The 18,740-nt window shown below is 42.7% G+C and overlaps 1 protein-coding gene across 2 annotated transcripts in view; it reads right to left on the reverse strand.

Annotated features, from left to right (window-relative positions):
• Window positions 1-2,783: 2,783 nt before the first annotated feature.
• BBS4 (Bardet-Biedl syndrome 4) overlaps window positions 2,784-18,740 on the reverse strand; it is a 74,234-nt gene continuing 58,277 nt past the window's right edge. For both annotated transcript variants that reach the window (XM_072628422.1, XM_072628421.1), the window contains 11 exons: window positions 16,190-16,243; window positions 14,507-14,634; window positions 11,583-11,637; window positions 10,086-10,154; window positions 9,178-9,330; window positions 8,328-8,499; window positions 7,258-7,327; window positions 6,428-6,569; window positions 4,133-4,343; window positions 3,534-3,705; window positions 2,784-3,261 (listed from right to left, as the gene is read on the reverse strand). In XM_072628422.1, coding sequence (XP_072484523.1) covers window positions 3,572-3,705; window positions 4,133-4,343; window positions 6,428-6,569; window positions 7,258-7,327; window positions 8,328-8,499; window positions 9,178-9,330; window positions 10,086-10,154; window positions 11,583-11,637; window positions 14,507-14,634; window positions 16,190-16,243 — 1,188 coding nt within the window. In that variant the 3' untranslated portion in view covers window positions 2,784-3,261; window positions 3,534-3,571. The remainder of the gene's footprint in view (window positions 3,262-3,533; window positions 3,706-4,132; window positions 4,344-6,427; window positions 6,570-7,257; window positions 7,328-8,327; window positions 8,500-9,177; window positions 9,331-10,085; window positions 10,155-11,582; window positions 11,638-14,506; window positions 14,635-16,189; window positions 16,244-18,740) is intronic.

Raw genomic sequence — 18,740 nt, forward strand, 5'->3', positions numbered from 1 at the left:
CAGAGGATGTTACCTTCTTTTGCAGTCTGATAAAGCCTATGAACCAACCCCTTCTCAGAATCATGTTCTAAAATTCATCAAATTAACTAGATAGGATTTTAAGTGAAACCACTTATTTTGAAATAGTTTTCAGAACATTTTTTAAAATTTCACAGACCCCAGGTTAAGAGCCGCTGCTGCAGAGCCAAGACTATAGGCCAGCTCTTTGTAATCTTAACTTTAAAGCCATATTTACTCCCTATCTTCCACTTTGCTTCTTTGCCAAGTTTGGTTTGGGAAGTGACTTCCACCAGCAAAAGAAATTCAGATACTGGAACAAGTCAATTATATTCTGACACAGGGCTATAGTCCTACAGTTTAGTTTGTTTTAAATATCCTGGCACTTTGCCCTTTAATGCCTTCTAGTTGCTCAGTATTTATTTGGGTTGTTTAAAAAAAAAAGTTTCTTTTAAGACCAAATAAGGTCTTTCTTGTCTGGGGAACCAAGGGACCATGGGTGCCAGACGTTTTGCTCATTGATATCTCTGACCTAATTAGAAAATAGTTTTCAGGAACAACAGATTAATCACTCTCACTGACCATTTTCAAGATATGTGTGGAACTGTTTAAAATGAATGAATGACTAAAGCCACTAAGAAGTAGCCATGTGAGGGATTGGGGTTTTCATTCCACTTAAAGGATAATCTGTAAGAATAGCCAGTGTGATCCTGGGTGCTGCTGCGGGCACCATTTTCTAGGGTTTGCAGTGTTGAAGACATATTGCCAATGATAACCTGGGACTGCTTTCCCTTACCACGAACCATGAGCGCACGGAGTGGAGGCAGGGTCTGAAATGAATCTCTGGCTTGCATTTTAAGTTTGTAATGATTTGGATAAGAATCAGTATTTTCAGGTTAAGGGTTTTGACATTTTACATCATGACTTTACAAAACAGGTTCTGGAAAACTTTTGTGAACATTTGGCTAAACCACTGGGGTGATTGTAGTTTGGCATCCTGTTCTCCGGCATTTCTGGACCTTAGTACTGACCACATTTGAGACTCTCCAGGTTTCTTCACTAAGCTGCTGGCCTGGAACTGCAGTGGCATTGCATTTATTAAGCTTTTGTTTGTCAGGTGTTGAAAATGGTTCCTCCACTCATTCAGTGAACTCTGTTTTACCTTAAATCTTTAGGGAAGAGGGTGAATGAAGGTGGCACCTTGCATTTCACGAAGGCCTATCTGGAGTCATTACTGCTGCTGCTGAAGATGTAGTTTTTTGGAAATAAGATGGGCCCACTGCATCACAAAAATTTTAGAAAGTCTGTCCTCTCACTCCAAAATAAGCTAGCAGATACATTGGTGTCCCTCTATATCCAAGCAGAAGAGAAACCACAAAAATCAACCCCTATTAAAGAGAAGAGTATACTCAAGCTAGTGTTTGAAGCTAGATTTTAAAATCTGAACATACTGCCCATATTGAAGTAAAATCAGTTTTTTTCACAACCATTTCATTATTGCCTCTGGTTTTCTGGTGTGAAGCAGTTGGAAAGTTGCCGCAGTGTTCATAGTGTTTCTTGTGCAGCTATTTTGGACAGTTTTATTAAACAGCCAGTTCAGGTTTTGTTTAGATTCATGCAGCTGTCAGTGATCCAAAGATAATCACCACTAAGTAGCACAAGTGTAACTAACTATTGAACATCCATAACTTGGTTTTTCAGCCTAGTCCTCTCACTGGCCAGTTCTACCCAGTGACAAAGAGATGACAAATTCTGAAACAATAATAGAAACTTTTTTGGCAGAGCTTAGAAAGTCCCACCTTGTAAAACCCTTCGTGTGGGAATGTGTTTACTTCGGCAAAGGATCCGTTCTGCACCGTCAGTGTGGTAAACCAACGCCATAGGCCAACCCAGCATCATGAAATTGGAGGCAACATAAACTTTTGCTCTCATTTGAAAGAAGCAGGTTGATACATACCTACAACAACTGCTTAAGCTCCCACCATTAGAGCTAAAGGCTAAAAAACCATTCTTTGTGTATGATACACAAGAGAGAGGTTTGATTAAAGGAGCATTAAGGACATTCTGGACTTGAAAACAGGAAGACTTTGGCCAGTCAGTGTCATACATTTGGTGAGAGAAGGAAGGCTGTGACCAGAGCAGTGACTTTTTCAAAATAATAGTGATGCTGTTGTCTTGTTATTGAAGTCATTTTGCCCCCAGTGTTCTTCCTTAGAATATTACTCATTGCAATAAGACATTAGAAACAGTTTTAATTTATGGGGTATTCCTGAGGGAAAAAAACCCTGACATGGTCATGACAAAAGTACAGGTCCATTTGCAAATCACTGTGTCCAATTGCAGTTTTTAAATCTTTTTAACAAAACTTGTCGTGAGATATACATACATACACCCAATTTCAAAGCTGCGCTTAGACCTGAGAGTGCACTAATAGTTGGCAAGAGATACCCTTTAGTTCTTTACCCCATTTGTACCCAATTCATCCAGGCTGGCTTTTTAGAAAAGATCTTTTGTGCTGTAGGCCTCCTGAAGTAACCCCCTCACCAAAAGAAAAAAAGAAAATTATTTCCGTAGTACTGTAGGGAACCAGTGGTATAGGGAACTGGGTCATTTCAGTACGGGACTATTTACTGGAGATCAGCCTATCTCTTAACCTGCTGCCACTGTCCTTCCTAGCTGCTGTTGAACTTGATATCGACATTTAAGATAAAATGTATAAAGGCTCGATTCACAAACTAAAACTCCAAATTTCCCCAACAGAAAAAGAAGAACAAGAACCTTGCACCTCATTTTAAAATATTTTACTGATATACTTCTAACCAAATGAGCAAGGAGGAGGGTGCTAGCCATCTTTTGTGACATCCGAGAAGGGAGTGACAACGCATGATCTTTATTGTATAAAGAATATACAAATAGACAACAGTCAGTGATCGCCTTAAAAACTGAGACTGAGCAGCTCTTTTCATTGAACAAGAGCCACTCCTGCTGATTCAATAGCCAGGGACATGATCTAAGCTCTCAATTCTTTGACTGTTTAAGAAGCTGAGCTGAGCTCAGAGCCATGTTCCAGATTGTGGGACAGGTAAGGCTGGAACACTTGCTAAGCTGGGCCTGGAGGGCAGCTGTTCTAATAGCCAGTCAGAAATCAAGTGGTTGCTACACTGTACATCCTCAGGGTCTGAGAATTTCTGTCGAGATGCAGGTGGATCAGGCCACATAGCTAATCACAGGACACCAATCTGCTGTGGTTGTACCTGTCTTGCTCTGTATCAAAAAAAAAAAAAACAAAAAACAACCAAAGAGTCCAATGTTATATAACAGTACCTACCCATCTGCTAGCTCTTAGCACATCAGCTGAGTTATGAAACAGACTCCTCTCTCCCACTACCTTTACAGCAGGATGGACAAAACCTGTCTACCTTGAGCATTTGGCTCAAGGGTCTGCTGGGTCTGGGGTTTAAGAGAGGAGGGGAAACTAAGAGATATTACATTAAGGGGCTGTACTCATACTTGGGCCTCTGCATATCTACCATTACCTTTCCAAATGCTCTGCTTTCTTTCCAAGGAGACATCTTTATTCTGGGGCCAGCCTGCTTTTCTGTGTCTCTCTTTGTTCTTGAATCTCGGAGCTTATCGCTTCAGCTGGATCTACCTCTGGCTCCAGAGGGAGGGAAGGAGGCTTTGAAAACTGAGCTGGCCCTCCAGCACCTAGTTAATTGAGGAAATATAGTTCTAGTTGTCAGTCCCCCGATTCCAAGGGCCTGTTAATCCTGAACAGTTGGTAGAAGAAAATGAAGCTTATCAGTAGATTTCAAATGAGAGTCCCAAGGCTTTTTCCGCCAGATAAAGTAATCTGTTTCAGTGCTATAAGAAAAGGCTGTAATTACAAATGCATCAGCTGAAAAGCTCCTTGGCCTCTTGGATGGAGTTGAGTGGTGTCAGGGAACTTAGATAAGCCATTTTCCCAAAGTATTTACAAACTGGCCGTGTAGATCCAGGATGCCAATTATCCAAACAAAGCCTAATACCTGGGCTTTACAATCTGCCTAGAGAGTCAAATGTCAATTTGTTGGCTGTCTTCTGGAGAGCTCTGGTTCAAAAGTGAAATCCCTAGTATCATGCAAAGGCTACTCACCTGCAGGAAGTTGTGTGGTCTTCCCAAACCCAGCTGCTGAAGACATGGCTTGCCCTAGAGCTTGGTTGGAACCCAAGGGCTGTTGTAAATTGGATGATCTGTTGGCTGAAGTTATTCGATGCCTTGATTTGAAATCTTTAACTGGTTTAGTCCAGACCAGTGCTTCTCCAACTTGCAAAGCTGCGCCCATTTTCTGAGCCATCTCCACCATCTTCTCCACCCAAGGGAAAAAAACATAAATCTCAGAAAAACCCCATAATCTCAAGAAAGACTGGCTCTAACTTTCTTACCCTACTGGCCCTGAAAGGACTCTAAACTTAAGCTGAATTTTTGCAAGAGAAGGACCACTAGGAGATAATGGCACTTGAGGGCTGAGAATGCCTTGTGCAGAGATTTATTACTTATGCTTCATGAAAGAAAATCATTGTCCACCATAGCAAAACAAAGCAAAACCAAGGGCCTCAAAAGCTAGTTCAGACTCCAAGTGCTTTGTGAAGTCAGGCTAGAAAGAACAAATCACCCCAACTAGTATAAAAAGGTATATAATAATTGCTTAAGACAAGTATAGAAAAACTACTCATTTGAGTTGAGAAGGGAAAGATCATGGAAAGCTCCTTATAAGACATTACTTGATTTGGCTTTTAAAGGATGGTAAGATTTCAAGGGAGAGGAATATATGAAAAATGTCAGTCCAGTTTGCCAGAGCACAGGACATGAAGACTTAGTATATGCCCAGACAGGAGCCAGGCTAAGGAATTTGAATAGAGATCTGGAAAGGCTCTGGAACATAGAAGTGACCCAGTAAGCTCCATAAGTCAGGAAGCTTTCCATAGCAGTGATGGGGAAGGATGAAGAGGCCAGGGGGCTGGGTAGGAAGGAAGGGGATGGAAAGAGGAAGATTAGTCACAAAGCTATGAAAGCACGTGAAACAAGGACTACAATAGGGCGATAATATTGGGGAAACAGAGAAAGGCAGGTTCATGAAGTTTTAAAGAAGACAAACTTCAGGGGGGTTAAGGAGAAAGAAAAAGTAGCAACAGCCAAAGTTTTGACAATGGGGTGGTGTGTGGAAGGCATGATGGTGCCACTAATAGAAGGGTGAGAGGTTTTAGACATGTTCAATTTCAAATGCAGCTGGAATGTATGAGTGGGTAAATTATAGACAGTAGGAAGTGGATACTTAGAGCTCCAAGAGGAGACAGCATGACACATTAATTGAATGGTAATCTGCATAGAGGGAGTAGTTAACATGGAAGGGAAAGAAACTGCTATAGAACAAAATGCAGAGGAAAAAAAAGAGACCCATGGAGAGGACTTTAGGGAACACCAACATTACAGAATCAGGAGTGGGAAAATGATGGACTAAAAAAGGAAAGGACCAGAAAAAGCCAAAGGAAGAGAGTCTCCAGATCGAGGGTGTGACCAAACCACCAAGAGACCAAGAAGGATGAGGACTAAGGTTTCATCAACAAAAGGGCTGGTGGTGACCTCTGTGAGTGCTAGTAGTGGGGACAGAAATCATATTGCAAGGGGTTGAATGAGTACATGGTGAAGGAACAGAAGGCTTGAGAGTTTAGACTACTTGAAGTCTGTCCAAAAAAAGTGGTTAAAGTGATGATACCTGGATGGGCTGAGGGTTAAAGGTGAATTTCATAAGCCTGGGAGACCAGAGAATGTCTCTAGGTAAATGGAATGGAGACCATGAACCAAGCTGGAGGCCTCAGGAGCAAAGGGCAGGTACTGGCTGAATATTGTGGAGGTCTGTATAACAGGAAAGGATGGTGGCAGATGTGTGGTGTGACACTGAGGGTGTGATCCAGGGAGACTTGGGGGAGGATGGATTCTAGGGGAAACAAAATGAATTCTGTTTCCAACTTAAGCATATCCATAAAATGAATGAAAATTATGGGCTTCAACTTCACTCCCTTCTTTGCAGAAAGGGACTATGGGTAGGGAACACTGGTCTACATGGAATGTCCAGTTTTTTGAATGTATTGATTAGTTTTGTTAAATTGTTTTTTTCTTCTTTTTTTAAAATAGGAAATGGGGGAAAGTAATGGGATGCTTTGAGAATTCTGGGTAAAGCTATAAAGACAAAAGGTAATAAAAAAAATTTTTTTTTAAATTATGTCCTTGACAGTGCCAGCAATGTTAGAACCTCAGCATACACAGAACTTGCAAACAGGACTACTGAGCAGGCCTAGTTTGGGTTAAAGACATACTTGGTCAGACAAAACCTACTTGGCTCTCTTTACTTGGGGCCTGCCTGTTTCCTCTGGGGATAGTCAGACATACCTCAGGGTCAAAATCCAAAGAGCTGCTCCCCTTTAACAGGGTGACTTTTTTCTCCATCTCCTGGTACTGGGCCAGAGCCTTTCTCTTCTCTCCCTGATTGTACAGCAGCACAGCATAATTCAGATTGACTAGAGGATTAGACCTGGGGTTGGCAGACACAAAATGGGTGCACTGTGACGTTGCAAGAAAAGACTACTTGAGATCTCTTAGTGTTACACAAGAAAAATTCACAACTCTGCATGGGGTATTTTCCCAACAGAAGGAGGTCAAAGAAGCAGTCATCCAAGTGTCCTGCAGCATCCCCATGCCCCTCCCTGAAGGACAATGTGGGTCACTGGTGCCACCGTTCCTGAGTTCTGCCCACAACAGAAAGCTTCCTCTCCCCCACTGCTCTAAGACTCCTAGCAGGAAACCTAATAGGAAGAAAGGATTTCTCAGAATCCCCTTCCCTCCGCACCTCTTAGCACTCAAAGCAGGGCTGACAGGCTGCATTGCCCCCCTGTTGCCAGGGCTTGGTCCAAGGACTCCAGGGGCCAGGGCCACTGCTAGCTCTGATGGTCCAAGGTCTTTTGGTCACCATATGGCTAAGGATATCATTGGAAACGTCCCAAGAATGAGTCCTGTTATGAATTTCTGCTGTGCTAAGGGCAGGTTCCTACTTCTGCTCTTCCTGGGGACAGGGGGTCCTTCACTTGTTCAAGGGGAAAAAGTGGGAGAGGTCAAGAGGCAGGTTGGATAGCACCACAGATCTGCCCCAGGGAATGGAATGTCCTCACCACAGACTGAAAGAAGGGGAGAGCAGGCGGCAGACCAACAATCCCCCAACTCACTGATCAAGGGCAACTGCTTCCGCATAGGCTCGATTGGCATTCTCGATATCTTCCAGATTGGTCAGAGCAACTGTAACACAGAAAAGAAAGAAGTGACTGCAACCATCAAGGGAACCTTGGGGTTTGAACAAGATCTGCTAACAGCCCGGGTTCCTGGATCCTCCTATGCATTTGTCCTGACTGCAGCCTCATGCAGGGGGTCACAGGCTGAGAACTCACCTCAATCACTGCCAAGGCCAATCGCTAGACTGTATAGAAGAGGGAGGCCAATGAAAGCAGAATTTGAACCCAGGTCTTCTGACTCATTCTACCTTCAAGTCTTATTATCTCCACTTTACAGACAGGTTAACTAATGTCTTGAGATGATAAGTGACTTTTTCACAGATGGACAGCTAATGAGTGCCAATACTGAGCTCAGAGCCCTAGACTTAAATCTAAGGACTTTTGGAGGAGACTTGAGGTCATCTAGTCCAACCAACACCTGATCAAGAACCTCTTCTATAACATTCCCAATGATGGAGACCTTACCACCTATAAAGACAGGCCTTCAACTTATGAATTTCTCTAATTTTCATCAAGTTTCTCTTCATATTAAACTGAAATCTGCTTCCATAACATTTCTACCCATTAGTTCTAGTCTGAGCTCAGGTGCTGAACAAAACAAACTTAGCTTAACCCCTTTTTCCCATGTTGGCCCTTCAAACAGCAACCAAGCCTTCTTCTAGAGAGCTGGGTTCCTTGAACCCAGGGCTTTGGGACTCCAAGGCTAGGATTCCTTGCCCACCCCATGCCTCTGAAAGCTGGAATTTCATGTTGCTGCTGTTAATGACAGCCCAGAAGCAGAACCCCCTGACTTTAAACGGCCCTTGCATGAAATGTCCTTCTTCCAAAGGGGCCTGCCTGAGCAGACATATCGACCCCCTCCCAAATGGCCGCTCTTCCTCCCTCATTTTCTGACAAACTTGGCAGTGGGAATGGGGCAGAGCCCAAGGGGATGGGATTGGAGGTGTTCCTTCCTGCTAGTCAGTGCTCCCTTGACTCCACCTTGGGGTTAAGAGGGCATCACATACTTGCCAAGAGCATGTAAAGCTCCCCCATCTTGGGCTGGAAGTTGATAGCAGCACTGAGGAAGTGGAAGGCAGAAGCATACTGTTGCATGGTCAGGTGGACAAGGCCCAAATTGTACAGGATCTTCCAGTCAAATGGGGCCAAGTAGTTGGCTCTTTTCAAGCAGCTGATAGCCTTCAGGGAAGAGAAGTATGATGGGAAGGTGAGGAGCTACTGAAGACCCAAGGCTGTTGTGTTTGTCCTTTGTTTTTGAAGAAAACCATGACATCAGAGAAATGATGACATGACTTGCACGTGACTTTGTTTTGAGTGAGGGAGGGCTGTGCAAGGTCACCAGCCTCACTTCTCTTCCTGACCCATTTGGATCCAGAGACCTAATATTCCTCAGGATAACTGGAGATGGCGCAGGATGTGATGGGAGACCCTGGACCTTTTAGGCTAAGGCATTTTCAGGTACTCACTTAGAGTGAGGTGATGTCCCTTTAGTGAATAGGCCTCTTTAAGAAGTAGTCAAGGGATGGCCCCTTGAATTAGAAAAAAAAAAATCAAGCTGGGAGGGAAAAACCCTCAGAATTTCTGTTCCAAAGAGAAACAGTTACCATTGATATGCACTCTAAGATGCCCAAAAAACAGCCATGAAGTGGAGAATAGGCAGGGACCTATTGTGGTCCAATCTGTGGGCTTCAGAGTGAACTGGGAGAAAGGAAGGAAGGAAGGAAAGGAGGGAAGTAAAGAGAGAGAAAGAAAGGAAGAACTCTAGCTAGTAAAGCCCAAGTTCCCAGGACAGCTTCTGGCCACCAACACTGACCTTCCTTTGGCGCCACATAAGAGAAAGCAAAGGGAGACACTCACTGCCACATACTTCTTCTTGCCAAAGAAGCACATTCCAATGTTGTTCCACAACGGGGGACTTTCAGGCACAGAATATGCCACGACTCTGTATTTGGTGAGAGCCACATCAAAGTCGCCGTGGGTCTGCATCATGCTGCCTGCGGCTAAGATGGCCTGAAAGTCCACAAGGAAAATCTGTTACTGCTTGGGTCAATCCTCCCTCCAGCCAAGAGCCTAGAGGGAGATGCTGACTCTTCCACACGTCATCAGTGTGAATGGGTGCTACACGGCCAATTTCCAAACCTCAAGCCTCTTTCTGTTCTCCAAATACCCACAAGGGTTGCATTAAAGACACTGAAACCAAGAAGTAGGCATCTCCCCATCTCCCTTCCTCAGAAAAATCCTAGCTTTCGTCAGCTCTGGTCAATGCATCTTGTGATCAGGAGCAATCCCACTGGAGTATTATTCCCAGGAGGCCCAGACCCATCAAGGTAAAATCTTTAAGGGGGGGCTTTGCATATCGTATATGTATTTACCCATAGCTTACTTTAGCACAGTGCCTGGCACGCAGTAGGCACTTAGTAAATACTTGTTATTTGATTAAAGAAACACCAAGACATAATGGCAACCAGGAACACATTCCTCCTCATACAATGAGACATGCCAGTTCTCCATCCCATTAGACTATAAAGACTGGGAGCCTAAGGTCCATCCCCACATGGATCTCACAGCCTTGTGGAGCCATCTGACTCTGGACATCCCATCTGTGTCGCCCACCCATCCATTCTCTTACCTCGTAACTCTCATCCCATGCCCTCCCCCTCCCCAAGCTCCAGGACCCTGCCTGGGCAGGATCTGCTCTGATTGGTACCAGAAATTGTTCTGTATGCAAGGCAATAACATTCCCAGGGTGCTATATCCTTTGATACCTTGTAGTTGGTAGGGTCAAAAGTCAGCGCATTTCCAAGATGTTCAAATGCCTTCTGGTAAATGCCAAGCTTGGAGGGAAGAGGTAAGGAAAACAAGAGAATAACATCAGAGACAGAGAAAGCTATGGGTACATTTAGGACCAAGGACATAACAACCTGAGTCCTCTGACCTCTAGTCACATCTTGGGACTAACAAGAGGTTTCCCATGGATGAAGCCAGGTCTATCCTAAGATGGGAGTCAGTAGTTCCTAGGTTTTTATAGCTTTTTCCTATAACATGCACAGAAGGAGATATGGATCTGTGATGTCATTGGCACAGACTGGCATGTCTCCCTGGAGAAGAAGAGCTGAATAAACTGGGCTATGTCAATGTAATGGAATATTGTTATGCTGCAAGATAGGAAGAAAATTAGGAATTCGGAGGAAGCTGAGATCTGATTAAAATGAAACAGTGAAGAAAAAAAGAGCCGCAAATACACACAATGACCATGATGAAAATCAAATAGATACTTGTATTGTTGTACCAAAGATCAGAGTTCAAACAGATCCTTTCCACGGAGTGGTCAGAGGTGAAACAAGTGAAGGGGTCTGGAGTATCCTATGGGAGTGCTTCATTATGTTCAGGGGATGTCCTTTGTGTTAGGTTTGTTGGGACATCTGTACCATGTCAAAATGAAGCATATCAGGTTTAAAAGAAAAAGAAAAGAAAGAAATCACTGTCACCAGGTCACCCTCGCCCATGCTGCTACCTGGCCCAAAGCAACCATTGTAGTGGACCATGGTAGCACACGGCTCCTTCCACCCTCAGCTGCCAGAGCAAAGACCACCCACAGAATCCCCAGTCCTTTGTTGGAACACAGTGTTTAGGTGACTTCTTCCTTCTCAGTTCAATGAAAAGGGGGAAAAAAAAACCAAGATGCAAAGGCTATGACTATGTCAAAGACTATGTCCCTTAGGGTAGGCAGCTGTACTGCACTGAGCCATTGGAATGCGGAGCTGAAAGCCTGACCCAGACCCCCTCCTCTGAGAGCCACCCTGAACTCTGCCCCGAGAGGAAGGAAGCTTGGGGAAGCAAAAGGGAAGACTTTCCTGCCAATTTAATTTTGCGTACAATTCCTCAAAGCTTCAGCCCCTGTGCCCTTTGCATTGAGGTCTTCTGATGAAAGGGCTCCAGCCCCAGGAGCTCTGGCTTCCTGGTGACCATCACCCCTTGTCTTCATAAAAAAAATCTGAACTTTTTCACTCAGCACAGTTATTTATCCTCACTGGGTTCTCCCAAGCTGTCTAAGAAATACAACTGGGCCCCAAACAGAACTCCTGTTCTGACACAGATGCAAAAAATTAGGAGACACAGAAGAGAATCCTCATAAAAGGCCTTTTGATGTGGCCTTCAGTGAAAAGTGTCAAGTTCACATCAAATGACTTCAAGGAAGTGCCTCTGGATCTAACTACTGGTTCATCTTCACAATCAGCTCAAGTAAGGAGAGCTGGCATTACCTGTAAATAGAGTAGTCCTAAGGTTGTAAGAAGTTCTGTATTTTCCGGTGAGAACCTGTAACATAAGACCAGTGAGGCTTGTAATATGAATTCTAATCAATTAGCCCCAAAGCATCATGATCCACACCCCTCTATCCACAGGTAAACCAACCCCAGGATTCTATCTTGGGCCCGCTTTTCTCTCCACTCTAGCTCTGTGATCCCCTCTATGCAGGTAATGCCCATACCCACATGGATGGTTGTCACCTCCTTCCTGAGCTCCAGATCCACCTCACCTGCTGACCATATACACCTGACATTTCAAACACAACACATCTAAATGGGCCTCCTCATTCCCTCTCCCCTATTTCTGTCAGGGGCATAGCCCCAGATTGCCAGGCACCTGGCTCACAACCTCTGCTTGCCCTCCCCCCCAATCACTAGCTGTCTTCTTCATCCTCTCTCTAGGCCTCTAACAGGCACTTCCATCTCCATCCACCTGGTGGAGGCCTCTTCCTCTTCTCCCTCCCCTCTCCAATCCTCCCTCCACATAACTGCCAAGAGCAGGCCTAACATATCATCCCCTGTTCGATTCCCTTCTGCCTCTGGGGATAAAACACAAACTCCTCTTCTGGCTCCCACTGATCTTTCTAAACTGATATCATATGCTTCCCTTTGTACCTCAACATGCTGCTCCTCAGCGTGACAGTCCATCTCCAGTCTGAGGCTTGGCAGTGCTTTCTCCTCAAATGCCTGCACTGCTCTCCCTCCTCACCCCTGCCTCTGAGAACCCCTAATTCCCTAATTGATGCCCCCAGGGGTCAGGGCCCCAAATGATGTCCCATTTACTTCTCTGTGTACTCCTTATACATGCCCAATAGAACATAAACTCTTTGAGTTTATGCCTTTTCATCCTCAGTGACTAACACAGTCTCTGGAATATAGCAGCTCTTAATTAATGCTGATTGAATTAAGTTGCTGAATATCAGTACCTTAAAGGTGTTGGTAATAATCCAAAAGGAGCTGTATCGGTCCAAGCTACTTACCCACAAGAACTTCACCAAGGTCATAGAAAAAAATACCCAAGTTGTTTGGTAAAACTGAAGGGTTTTTGACAGCCATTTTGGGCAGCCATTGCTGAATATCATTAAATATTATTCTGCCTTTCTACTAAAGTGGCTGCAGATGGGCCAGAACTGTAAATAACAAAGCAATAAAACACTCCCTTGATGAGAATAAAGGTGAGGTAAGAGATGAGACAGTGTAGGACACAAAGTAGAAATCCCAGAATAATTCAGAAAATCACTCCTACAAAATGTAGTGAAACAGAAACACAAACGCAGAGCAGACTTGCTGCTCTCTGATGAAGCTCATAAAGCACTGGGATGTACTGGGATGGCTGTCCCTCCAAAAAGAAATACCCTGAAAACTGATGTGTGCAGAAACCCATCAGAGTCTGATACCTCACAAGGACATCAAAGGACACCAGAGGGAAGTCAATTCCACAAGAAAGAAGATTTGCCCACAGTCACCAACCATCAGGGCTTTTGGTTCAGATAACACCTAAGTGTCACATAAACAGGAGGCTTCCCTCCCCACATAGAATTAGACTGTCTGTGGCTAATTCAGGGTCCATTCAACGTTAAGCCTGGTGGAAGGCCTATTCCAGAAAGCACTAATCCCCATGTCTTAGGACCTGTGCATTCCCTCCTACAACTCTGGTCATCTAAAGGGTATCTGTTTCCAGCTTTGTGTTTGTGCCCCTCACATTTACATAGACATAAGCTATTTCAGATAAGAAAGACTCATGCTGGTCCCTCAGTCACTGAGATGCTTCCCTGGCTGAACCACAAGAATTCCTCAGGGAGAGAAAGGGCTTTGGGTGTAAATCATCATTCAAGGAAGTGGCACATAGATACTCCTTTCACACCCCACCTCACCTGAAAGCCTGAATATCAACTTTTTCAATGTCAGCAATAAAACAGGGATGAAGAAATTCAGGAGCTTAATGGGACCAACTGTTAAAGACACAATACAGGAACTGTCCCAATAATCAGGACCTTATGGTCAACCTTATGGAGCTGTGAGCTGATCCAAGCATTCTGGAGAGCAATTTAGAACTATGCCCAAAGGGCTACAAAAATGTTCATACCCTTTGACTCAGCAATACGGCTTCTAGGACTGTATCCCAAAGAAATCATAAAAATGGGAAAAGGTCTCATGTGTACAAAAATATTTATAGCAACTCTTTTTGTGGTGGCCAAGAACTGGAAATGGAGGGGATGCCCATCAATTGGGGAATGGCTGGACAAGTTGTGGTTTATGAATGTAATGAAATACTATGGTGCTATAAGAAATGATGAACAGGAGGACTTCAGAAAAACCTGGAAAGACCTGTATGAACTGATGCTGAGTGAAATGAGCAGAACCAGGAGAACATTATACACAGTATCAGTCACAGTGTGAGAGGACTGTTTCTGATAGACTTAGCCCTTCACAGCAATGCAAAGACCTAAAACATTCCCAAAAGACTCTTGAGGCAAAATGCCATCCACATACAGAGAAAGAACTATGGAATCAGAATGCAGAACGAAGCAGACAATTTTCTCGTGTTATGTTTTAGTTTGGTTTTTCTCATGGTTTCTCCCATTGTTTTAATTCTTCTATGCAACATGACTAATGTGAAAATGTGTTTAATAATAATGTATGTGTAGAACTCATATAAGATTGCATGCCATCTTGGGAAGGGAGGAGAGAAAAAGGGATAGAAAGTTTAAGACTTATGGAAGTGATTGTAGAAAACTGAAAACAAATAAATTAATTAAATAATTAAAAAAATAACCAACAACCATAAAAGTCAGTCAGTGTGCTTTCATTCAGATCTACAGTACTGACTCAGTCCTGTGGTGTTTCCTTCCACCACTAGAAAAAAGTGATCTACTTACTCCACTGCCTTCTTATAAATGTCAATGGCCTTCTCTAGCTCCCCCTCCAGCAGATGGATTTTTCCCAACATTATGTAAGTCAGGTCATGTCTGTTGAGCTGCAGGGCACTGTGCAAGTGGTCTTTTGCCTATATGGTAAAAAAAAAAAAAATAACAGCAGGTCAGTGCCATACAAAGAAAAGGCAAATGGACAACTCTGGCCCACTTAGTTGAGGGCTATGTTTCTATTATTATTAATGATACTGATACCACAATAACTTGAGTGAGCATTTACCCATGGACATACCTAAGGAGCCACAACATACTCCCATGTACGCCTTTGCTGGCAGTTCAGAGAGTGCCCACCTTGTACTGCGTCACCAGTCAGCTGATGTGCAACGTGGCACGAAGGCTGGTCAGCCACATGCGGTATCACCTTAGTCATCACCCAAGGGTGTGGTGCTCGAGGGGACTCCCCTGGCCCTGTGCCCTGCCTTGAGGCTCCAGAGCTCATTCGCACCTCCCCTTACATCTGTAACAAATCTACATGTTTCAGAAAGAGATTGCTCAGAAGTGCCCCCTGAGATCCAGCATGTACCAATTAACATACAGAACATAAGTGGAAGCATCTGTGTTAGACTTCCCCATATAAAGCCAGTAGATTTTCCCTGGACTACCTACACCTTGTCTGATTTGACTTCCTATAAGAAACGAAATAATGAAGGTTCTCACAATGACTCTCGCTTCTGCCATGATTTCTTCACCAATATGATTCAATGGGAAAGGAATGAGAATTTAGAGTTCTTTCAATACTAGTACGTTAAAGAGAGAATCATATTAAATGAGGAGAAGACAGAAAGGAATTATTCATCCCTTAACATTTACTAGGAGGATACCCACACATGCCTGAAGTCATCCAAGTTTTCATCACTTATTTTATGTCCCTGTGCTGCTCTACATGTACCCCATGTCCCCCACCTGTCCTTCCAGTGGCTGTTCATCATCTGGTGCTTTTCATTCACCAGTTGAATTGGTCAACCCACTCCATACATCAGGACAACTCTGTTCTCTTTGGTTGAGTAACCTAGGATACCTCTAACAGTTGTTTTAAACTGATCTTTATTGACTGAATATACACTAAAATACAAATTCTTCTCTTGGAAATTAAATATGAAGACCGAAAAACCTATGCAAACTCTCAGACATCAGATCTACTTAAAGCTGGGAATCAAACTACCATACAATGTTTGAACCAAATGATGTCAGAACCCATGGTGAGCTGTGAAATGGTTATAGCCCTTATAGATATTCACTTGAAGGGTCTATTTTCAATAGAAGAGCTTTACTAGAATGTTGCAAACCTCTCAATTAGAGGAGTAGGGAAGAGAGCACAGAATAGGGAAAGCCATATTTCAGATTACTACTGCCTCCCAGGAGCCCCCAAATCTGCCTTTTCTTTTTAAAAAAATTACCAAAAACTACAAGGTAATTACAAAAGTAAAAGGCAGAAAATGTGGGAGAAACTTATAAACTAATATTTACTATTCTATTTCTAAGCAATAAGACCTAAACATTTTAAGTCCTAGAAACTGAATGATCTATTTCTCCACGTCACATGAAACAACTTTGCAATGAGACTAAAGTATGGTGAATCATTCTCAATGAAATTCCCTGCCCAGAGAAAAACCTGTTTGTGCAAATTACCTTGTTGAAATGCTTCAGGTACATGTAGCAGACTCCTAAGTTATGGCAGATCTCCTGTATACAAGAGAACAACAAGATCAGCTATACTTTCACAGCTGGCAAACAGACAGAGCATCACAGTATCCTGCACAGAGTATTTGCTCAGTGAAGTCTCAATCTGAAACCACAAACGGTAGCTGCTATTCAGTCCAGGATTTTAAATGTGTTTGCTTATATTTACCAGACAGATTAAATGTTGTCAATTGGGATCACTGGTGAGAAACAAACAGTGCAGATTCTCTAAGTGACAAACACAAAGTGAACGGGTCATTTTCTCTCTAAGAAAGCAATGCTACTAGTGAAAACTGAACTAAAAGATGACCCTGGAATGAGGATTAATTAGCAGAACCTAAGATGAAAAAGCACAACTCCTGTAGGAATCTGAGTCAAACTAGTCCTCTGGCTTGGAGATGATGACAAGCACCTGTGTTCTAAGTTGTAAACTTGGTCCCTCCCCCCCCCAAAAAATCAAATAAGAGGCTGACGTCTTTGAAGGGAAGAAATGCATATTCTTCAGCTTTAAAACTGTACCCAGCATTTGGAAGACATACTCAGGATTTTAGTCTTATACATAAACTTGTCAAAGACAAATTTATTATTCTAAGCATAAAGACACAGAGATCCATCTGGCTTTTGAAAATCTTTCTGCCCAAACCAACTGACATGTGCAATTTATAGGGTTCAAGAACAAAAAAAAATTATTCATAACTAAGACTGAACAAGAGTACAAAGTCTAGTTAAGAGTTTTAGATTCCTGAAACAACAACAGTAACAACTCCTAGCATGCCTGGTTCACAGTCCTGGGTTGCAGTCCCAGGGGGAGGAGAACTAGCATATGTGAGCTTGCCACACAGGGTCGCAGGGACTCTGCTCAAAAAGAATTCTTGTGACTGCTCACAGAGCAGAGCACAGGCCAGAAGAGCAGTGGACACAGCTCTCCTCAGATCATGCCACCTTGGAAGAAATGAAAACTTACAGAACCCCAGAACTAGCTCTAAAAACAGCTGCCCGAAAAACCTGAAGTTTGAGATAGCGGCCCCTCCATTCTTGAAGCAGATCCCAACTTTAACGCACAGCTGTAAATCAAAAAGTAGGCTGGAAAATGAGGAAACAGTAGAAAAAAAACCTGATCCTAGAAAGTTACTACAGTGAGAGCGAAGATCAAAACACACTCAGAAGAAGACAACAAATTCAAAACTGCTACATCCAAAGTCTCAAAGAAAAATGACAGTTGGTCTCGGGGTCAAAAAGAATTCCTGAAAGAATTTACAAAGGATTTAAAAAATCAAATAAGAGAGGAAGAACAAATTCACTGAAAAGAAGAATTCCTTAAAGAGTAGAACTGGACAATGGGAAAAGATATACAAAAATTCAGCGAAGAAAATAACTCCTCAAGAAGGAGAATTGGCCAAATAGAAAAGGTGGTACAAAAGCTCAGTGAAGGAAATAGTTCCTTCAAAACCATAACTGGGCCAAGTATAAGCTAATAACTCCATGCGACATCAAGAATCAATGAAACAAAAACAAAAGAATGAAAAAACAGAAGAAAATATGAAACATTTCATTGGAAAAACAACTGACCTAGAAAACAGACACAGGAGGAATAATTTAAGAATTATTGGTCTACCTGAAAGCTATGCCCCAAAAAAGAAGTCTGGACATCCCATTTCAAGAAATTTTCAAGGAAAACTGCCCTGATATCCTAGAAGTAGAAGGTAAAATAGAAATGGAAAGAATCCACCAATCACCTCCTGAAAGAAATCCCAAAATGAAAACTCCTAGGAATATTATAGCCAAATTTCAGAGCTCTCAGGTCAAGGATAAAATTTTGCAAGCAGCCAGAAAGAAAGAAATAAAAAACTGTGGAGCTACAGTTAGAATAACTGTAACAAAATAATAACAAAAATTTAGCAGCTTCTACAATTGGTGGACTTAGAATATTATATTCCAGAGGGAAAAGAAGCTAGGATTACAACCAAGAATCACCTACCCTGAAAAACTGAGTATAAAATTTCAGGGGAAAAAAGTGGAGATTTAATGAACCAGAGGATTTTCAAACACTTCTGATAAAAAACCCAGAGCTGAATAGAAAATTTAACTTTCAAATACAAGAGTCAAAGGAAGCAAGAAAAGCTAAACAGAAAAGAGAAATCATAAGGGATTCAATAAGGTTAAGCTATTTACATTACTACATGAGAATATGATATTTGTAACTCCTAAGAACTTTCTCATTTTTAAGGTAGTTAGAAGAAGTATACATAGAGGACATGGGTGTGAGTTGAATATGATGGGATGTTATATTACAAAAAGGGGATGAGAAAGAGAAATGCACTGAGAGAAGGGTAAAAGGAGAGTTAGAATGGCATGAAAGAGCTTTTCTATTGAAAGGGAAGATGAGAGATTTAGTGCTAAATCTTACTTTCACCAGAACTAATTCAAAGAGGGGATAATACACTCATTTGGGTACGGAAGACTATCATATCCTAGACGAAAGTAAGAGGGAAAGGGGATA

Source organism: Notamacropus eugenii, chromosome 1 (assembly GCF_028372415.1).
Source record: "Notamacropus eugenii isolate mMacEug1 chromosome 1, mMacEug1.pri_v2, whole genome shotgun sequence".
Classification (NCBI taxonomy): domain Eukaryota; kingdom Metazoa; phylum Chordata; class Mammalia; order Diprotodontia; family Macropodidae; genus Notamacropus; species Notamacropus eugenii.